The following is an 8392-nucleotide window of genomic DNA, read 5'->3' as shown; positions in this document are numbered from 1 at the left end:
TAGAAATGACCATATCCCTACGTGTCAACAAGTGTTCACAAAGTACCGGATAGAAAGCCCAATACATACGCTCAACAAGGCTTCAAAGTACCATGTGATAGAAAAAGACAAATCCTCCGGCTCAACAGTTCCAAAGGCATAGATGAATGACGCCATCCCTACCGTGCAAATCTCAAACCATGTAGATAGAAAATGACGCCAATTCCACTACCGTGCCAACAAAGTGCTTACAAAGGTACCTGTAGATGAAAATGACGCAATACACTACCGTGCTCAAACAGTGCTTCACAAAGGGTACTGAATAGAAAATGACGCCATATCACTACCGTGCTCAACAATGCTTCACAAGGTCCATAGATAGAAATACGCAATATCACTACCGTGCTCACAGTGCTTCACAAGTACCTGTAAGAAAATGCGCATATCACTACCGCTCACAAGTGCTTCAAAAGCCATGTAGATAGAATGACGCATATCTACCTGCTCAACAATGCTTCACAAAGGTCCATGTAATAGAAATGACGCATCCATTCGTCTAACAAAGTGCTCACAAAGGGTAATGAATAAAAAGACGCATATCCTACGTGCTCAAACAAAGGCTTCACAAGGGACATTAGATAGAAATGCCAATACCAACGTCTCAAACAATGCTTCACAGGGTACATTAGATAGAAATACGCAATATCAACGTGCTCAAACAAGTTCACAAGGGCATAATAGAAATGACGCAATACCACACGTGCTACAATGCTCACAAAGGTACTATAGAAAATGCGCAACACACGGCCACAAGCTTCACAAAGGTACCAGAATAGAAATATTGACGCCATATCCTACGTGTCAAACAAGTCTTCACAAAGGGTCCAGTAGATAAAATGAGCCAATACCATATCCGTCACAATGCTTCACAGGACCTGTAAAGAATGACGCAATCCTCCGCCAACAGGTAAAGGGTACTGTGAAGAAATGACGCAAATCCCTCGGCCAAAAAAGTGCTTCACAAAGGGTACCAGTAAAAATGCGCCAATATCCATACCGCCAACAAGTGCTTCAAAAGTCATGAATAGAAATGCGCCATATCCTTCGTAACAAGGCTTCACAAGGGTACAGTAGATAGAATGACCAATCCATACGGCTCACAATTACAAGTACAGAGATAAATGGCAAATCCTACCGGTCACAAGCTCACAAAGGTATGTAGATAGAAAATGCGCAAACCTACGTGCTCAACAGTGTCACAAGGTACAGTAGATAAAATGACATTCCCACCGCTCAAAGCTTCACCATGTAGATAGAAATATTGACGCCAATATCCACTATCCGTGCTCAAACAAAGTGCTTCACAAAGGGTACCATGTAGATAGAAATATTGACGCCAATATCCACTATCCGTGCTCAAACAAAGTGCTTCACAAAGGGTACCATGTAGATAGAAAATATGACGCCAATATCCACTATCCGTGCTCAAACAAAGTGCTTCACAAAGGGTACCATGTAGATAGAAAAATTGACGCCAATATCCACTATCCGTGCTCAAACAAAGTGCTTCACAAAGGGTACCATGTAGATAGAAAAATGACGCCAATATCCACTATCCGTGCTCAAACAAAGTGCTTCACAAAGGGTACCATGTAGATAGAAAAATGACGCCAATATCCACTACCGTGCTCAAACAAAGTGCTTCACAAAGGGTACCATGTAGATAGAAAAATGACGCCAATATCCACTATCCGTGCTCAAACAAAGTGCTTCACAAAGGGTACCATGTAGATAGAAAATATGACGCCAATATCCACTATCCGTGCTCAAACAAAGTGCTTCACAAAGGGTACCATGTAGATAGAAAATATGACGCCAATATCCACTATCCGTGCTCAAACAAAGTGCTTCACAAAGGGTACCATGTAGATAGAAATATGACGCCAATATCCACTATCCGTGCTCAAACAAAGTGCTTCACAAAGGGTACCATGTAGATAGAAAATATTGACGCCAATATCCACTATCCGTGCTCAAACAAAGTGCTTCACAAAGGGTACATGTAGATAGAAATATTGACGCCAATATCACTATCCGTGCTCAAACAAAGTGCTTCACAAAGGGTACCATGTAGATAGAAAAATTGACGCCAATATCCACTATCCGTGCTCAAACAAAGTGCTTCACAAAGGGTACCATGTAGATAGAAATATTGACGCCAATATCCACTATCCGTGCTCAAACAAAGTGCTTCACAAAGGGTACCATGTAGATAGAAAATATTGACGCCAATATCCACTATCCGTGCTCAAACAAAGTGCTTCACAAAGGGTACCATGTAGATAGAAAAATGACGCCAATATCCACTATCCGTGCTCAAACAAAGTGCTTCACAAAGGGTACCATGTAGATAGAAAAATGACGCCAATATCCACTAACCGTGCTCAAACAAAGTGCTTCACAAAGGGTACCATGTAGATAGAAAATGACGCCAATATCCACTATCCGTGCTCAAACAAAGTGCTTCACAAAGGGTACCATGTAGATAGAAAAATGACGCCAATATCCACTATCCGTGCTCAAACAAAGTGCTTCACAAAGGGTACCATGTAGATAGAAAAATGACGCCAATATCCACTAACCGTGCTCAAACAAAGTGCTTCACAAAGGGTACCATGTAGATAGAAAAATGACGCCAATATCCACTAACCGTGCTCAAACAAAGTGCTTCACAAAGGGTACCATGTAGATAGAAAAATGACGCCAATATCCACTAACCGTGCTCAAACAAAGTGCTTCACAAAGGGTACCATGTAGATAGAAAAATGACGCCAATATCCACTATCCGTGCTCAAACAAAGTGCTTCACAAAGGGTACCATGTAGATAGAAATATTGACGCCAATATCCACTATCCGTGCTCAAACAAAGTGCTTCACAAAGGGTACCATGTAGATAGAAAAATGACGCCAATATCCACTAACCGTGCTCAAACAAAGTGCTTCACAAAGGGTACCATGTAGATAGAAAAATGACGCCAATATCCACTAACCGTGCTCAAACAAAGTGCTTCACAAAGGGTACATTGTAGATAGAAAAATGACGCCAATATCCACTAACCGTGCTCAAACAAAGTGCTTCACAAAGGGTACCATGTAGATAGAAATATTGACGCCAATATCCACTAACCGTGCTCAAACAAAGTGCTTCACAAAGGGTACCATGTAGATAGAAATATTGACGCCAATATCCACTATCCGTGCTCAAACAAAGTGCTTCACAAAGGGTACCATGTAGATAGAAATATTGACGCCAATATCCACTAACCGTGCTCAAACAAAGTGCTTCACAAAGGGTACCATGTAGATAGAAAAATGACGCCAATATCCACTATCCGTGCTCAAACAAAGTGCTTCACAAAGGGTACCATGTAGATAGAAAAATGACGCCAATATCCACTATCCGTGCTCAAACAAAGTGCTTCACAAAGGGTACCATGTAGATAGAAAAATGACGCCAATATCCACTATCCGTGCTCAAACAAAGTGCTTCACAAAGGGTACCATGTAGATAGAAAAATGACGCCAATATCCACTATCCGTGCTCAAACAAAGTGCTTCACAAAGGGTACCATGTAGATAGAAAAATGACGCCAATATCCACTATCCGTGCTCAAACAAAGTGCTTCACAAAGGGTACCATGTAGATAGAAAAATGACGCCGATATCCAGTATCCGTGCTCAAACAAAGTGCTTCACAAAGGGTACCATGTAGATAGAAATATTGACGCCAATATCCACTATCCGTGTTCAAACAAAGTGCTTCACAAAGGGTACCATGTAGATAGAAATATTGACGCCAATATCCACTAACCGTGCTCAAACAAAGTGCTTCACAAAGGGTACCATGTAGATAGAAATATTGACGCCAATATCCACTATCCGTGCTCAAACAAAGTGCTTCACAAAGGGTACCATGTAGATAGAAAAATGACGCCAATATCCACTATCCGTGCTCAAACAAAGTGCTTCACAAAGGGTACCATGTAGATAGAAAAATGACGCCGATCATACACATTTTTTCCGACAGAAACAACGCTGTTTACGGTCAGGCACTCTACAAATGAATACGGTGAGAGAATTGAGTAAAGAGCCTTTTCCAAGGACTCAACTATTCGCCGAGCGAGGCTCGAACCCATGACCTTCCTATCCGAATGCGAGTGTCTTACCACGAGACCACAAAACATTTGCCGATATTTAAAATATTCGTTTCATGGTTTAAATGATTTTAAGCTCAAATCTCTTCCTCGGCTAACAACAAAAAACAATGAAAACATAAACACATCTCCCATTCGTCTTCAATATTCAATTTATCGTGTTTTGTTGATAAAGAGGAAACCCGAAATGTTCTCGTTTGTCAAATTGAAGCATCCACTCAATATTCTATTGTTATTCACATACACCAGGGTAAATTATGGATTCAATAGTCTGATGCCACGTCAGTCCAGCAACGAGCAGCTTGGTTCTAAACAAAGAAAATTGGTACTTTTTATTCTTCATACTGGCTAGAACATTTTCACATGTCATGTGATCAGAAATTTTTATAAAAGTCAAAACATAATCAGATTTATAATGCTTTTCTCCTCTGGATAAACTTTATGCTCGTCGGAGAAGTATTTGCTATGGACGTTCGCCATTGTTATCATAGTTTAGAACCAGTTACTAAGTTACTATGTGGCATTACGGGCGAAGTGACGTCACGACTGTTGAAGCCTATTATATCAAAACTATCTTTAAAACAACAAAACATTCCCTCACCCAAGCTCAAAGGTCTAGGACAAGGAAATAACAAGAACAATATAGCGTGCAATGTACCAACTCCTTTATCCTATTCGCTGCTTACGACATAAATTTATAAATTAATCAAAGTTACAATGAATAAATAATACATATTTTCAGTACCTAATATTGATTCTGTCTGTGGCAGGAAATAAATGATCCCCAAGGCTATGACCAGAATACCCATTGTTCTCGGTGTGCTTGATCGATTACAGCGCATTCTGTAAATAACAAAGTGTAAATGTTGCTGCTCGAAGCTCGAAGAAATAAATAATAACGTGAAGTTGAATGTGAGCTTCAATTTACTTATAAAAACAGATCAAATGAACGTTTCGGGTTTCCCCTTTATCAACAAAACAGAATGATTGAAACACCACAGATGAATGAGATGATGTGGTATTTTTTGTAATTAAATTGAAGCTTACATTCAACTTCACGTTATTATTTATGTAAATAACAAACAACAGCGTTGATATCAATAAACTCAGTCTGCTAGCTGCTGTAGACTGGCACAAGTTTTAACTCTTTCTTTACCAGCCATTTTCAGGATTTTTTCCCCAAAACCTCACATCCAACTAACACAAAAATAGATATATTTTTTTATCACTAAGACATAATAGCAGTAAAATTCTTGCGAGACATAATTTCTTTAGCAAAACATTACTATAAAGTTTATGATTTTCAAAAGAAATTTGAATTTTTGAAAATGGTGGTCGTATCGTAACGATGCTGATTATCCGATTGTTGGTAAGGAGAGGGTTAAATGAAAATGAAAGTGAGAGTAAAAAGAAAAAGAGGAGGACAAACCCAGTTGACTGAATACGATGTGCTCGGGTTCAACATCACGCATTATTTAACCATAAAGATAATTAGCAGTACATGTAATATCCAAATAGGCCACTGAACACGAAGTCCGTATAAACCCATTGTCGCGTCTATGTAGGAGTGTCGTAAGTAGGAGCAGACAAATAGGAGTCAGATAGTTTCCCCATAGACAGAGTTATCTGTGTTAGCTGCTTTGTGTGGCTATGTGGTCTTGTGGTATGACACTCGCTTTCGGATCGGACAGTCCTGAGTTTGAGAATCGTTCGGCGCATAGTTGAGTCCCTGGAAAAGGCTCTTTACTCACATTCTCTCAGCGTACTCAGCGTATTTTACACCTAAAATGAGTACCTGGCCGTTAACAGCGTTGTCCCTGTCAGAAAAAAAATTGCAATATCGCCTAACTGGCGCATGTCCCGTTCTACATTACGTGTTGCTATTGGTCAGGAAACACTTGTAAAGCTTCTTGAGCACTTTTAGTGGAAATTGCCCTATATACAATTTCATTTTTGTTTGTTTGAATACAACGGTTAACGGCGAACTGTTTACTCCATAGTGAGAATAGGATTGTACGGTCAGGTCACAAAATAACTTGCTCAAAAATCGAAATTGAACCCGGCACTTTCGATCAGGAGTGCAACGCTCTAATCAAAGGGCCCTTCTACTAAGCAATGCGAAACTTTTATTGTCAGCACCAATGCTACGATTACACAAGGGAAACAATCGTAATTTTCTTGACAACCCAACTCTTTATATGCTTGGGTGCAGAACATCGAATGCAAAGTTGAAACTGTCAAATGACTGGCATAAAGTCGTAAAGTCTCATTTTCTGAAAAAGAAACAATAAACGGTTGAAAACAACAAAATCTTGTGCAACTCCTGCACGCATACGTGTTACTAAAAATAACTCAACAATTCTGTAAATGTTGTTGACTATGAATCACTGAGAAAACATTTCTTATGTACGTTTTACAAGTTTGGCAGAGTTCCTACAGAGCAGGAAGCAAAACCACACGCTAAAAACAATAGGTTGAAATTTAATCGGAAAGTACCGAATTTGATTTTTGAATGTTGAATTTGAACTGACAACGTGTGAATTTGATTGGAAATTTTGAATTTGGTCTAAAAGTGCCGAATTCCATTTAGACAATATTAGAATTTGATCTGGAATGCCTAATTCTAACTTGCCAAATGTTATATCCTTCCTATAGCTAGCATTTCTTTAAATGTGTATTTTCACCGTGGATCTTTTGTTATGCGTTTATTTATTCAAGTTGTCAATATATAGTAAAATTTATAAACACTAGAACAAACCTTGGTAGATTGGTGAAAGTTTAAACTTTCCTAATACTACCATTGTTTTGGTTTTCCGTCTCCATTTTATTTGTGAAGCATTGAACGCAGTCCTAGGTTGTTTTTCCAATTAGGGTTAGCTCAAGGTCGGAGGATTTTTTTTCCTATTAGGGTTAGTCGTTAGTCTTAGTAGAGGTTCTTATTCTAGGGTGTCTGTTTTTCCTATTAGGGTTAATTAAAGGTCCTTGGTTTTATATTTTTCTTAGGGTTAGTTGTGGGAATACTTGAGTTGTTTCCCCTAGCATGAGGAGCTTTCGGAAGGCCTCTCGTTACATTTCATCGGAGAAAAATGTTAAGAATGTTTACCTTCTTAAAAAATTAAATATCCTTAATGTGTCATTAATAACGTCATCTGCCAAAGAATCACAGTTACACTGAAGTCATTTCAGAGATCATCTCTTCTGATGCAAACTGCCATAGAATTAAATAATTAAGCGTTTATCAAGTAAAAATACTATTTATACTACTTATCAAACCGCAGGTCTCTTATACGAACTAAACAGAAAACATACCAAAAACTCACCTGCTGCATTATATCAATTCGATTTGGAATGGATTATAATCCTCAGATATTGTAAAATTCATCTTCAGAAAAAGCTTCATAAATACGGTTTTCCTATGTTCGGATGAGTGAAAAGGAAAGCAATGCAATGTCATGTGTTAAATGAATTTTCATCACATCTTTTGATGACGTCATTTGTGAAAAAGATCGATCAAGATTGATGTGTGTTTATTTTGAAATGCAGAACAGCGTAAGAATAATCCTAATCTGGTGCCTTGCTTCCAAGCGTGTGCGATCATCATGCATTTCAACCCTGTTTCTCGTTGGTTGCCTTGATGGTCTCCATATTACTTCTTCGTTGTGTGCTTGCTTTCCATCTATCATTGCTGTTGTCACCAGCTTCTCTGTCCACTCTCTGCTCGTGACATGGCCAAAGAACCTTGCTTGTCTTATTCTTATTCTAGTAAAAATATTTCTTTTGTATCCTGCCTCCTCTGGTGCTTTTTCGTTTGATTTAGATTCTGTCCAGGATATTATCAGCAAAAGTCTCAAGAACCACATTTCCACCGGTTCTATTTTCCTTTGCATTGCTATGTTGATGGTCCATGTGTGACACCCATAAAATACAATTGGTTATAAATAACACTGCAGTATGGTGGACCTTCTATTATAGAAGATTAAGTTGGTGCGACAATGAAAGAGAACGTAAGAATAGTGAACATATATATATATATATATCACTCTCTCCCTTTCTCTCTCTCCCTCTCTATCTCTCTCCTTCTCTCTCTCTCTCTCTCTCTCTCTCTCACACACACACACACATAGCTCAAGTAAATGTATTGCTGGCGTCATGATCTAATCGAATATAACACTACGCTTACGATCTGTTGGTTAACGGT

At 38.8% G+C, this 8392-nt stretch overlaps 1 protein-coding gene across 1 annotated transcript in view; it reads right to left on the bottom strand.

The window, feature by feature from the left end:
- LOC144977893 (uncharacterized) overlaps positions 1-7609 on the bottom strand; it is a 35478-nt gene extending 27869 nt beyond the window's left edge. Inside the window, exons 1-2 of the mRNA XM_078923304.1 lie at positions 7515-7609; positions 4940-5037 (exon numbers count right to left, since the gene is read on the bottom strand). Coding sequence (XP_078779430.1) covers positions 4940-5036 — 97 coding nt within the window. The 5' untranslated portion in view covers position 5037; positions 7515-7609. The remainder of the gene's footprint in view (positions 1-4939; positions 5038-7514) is intronic.
- Between the last annotated feature and the right edge of the window lie 783 nt (positions 7610-8392).

Source organism: Berghia stephanieae, chromosome 8 (assembly GCF_034508935.2).
Source record: "Berghia stephanieae isolate SIO BIC M18660-M18661 chromosome 8, UCSD_Bste_1.3, whole genome shotgun sequence".
Taxonomy (NCBI): domain Eukaryota; kingdom Metazoa; phylum Mollusca; class Gastropoda; order Nudibranchia; family Aeolidiidae; genus Berghia; species Berghia stephanieae.
The sequence above is the reverse complement of the archived record's forward strand: the minus strand, read 5'-3'. Positions and strand labels throughout refer to the sequence as shown.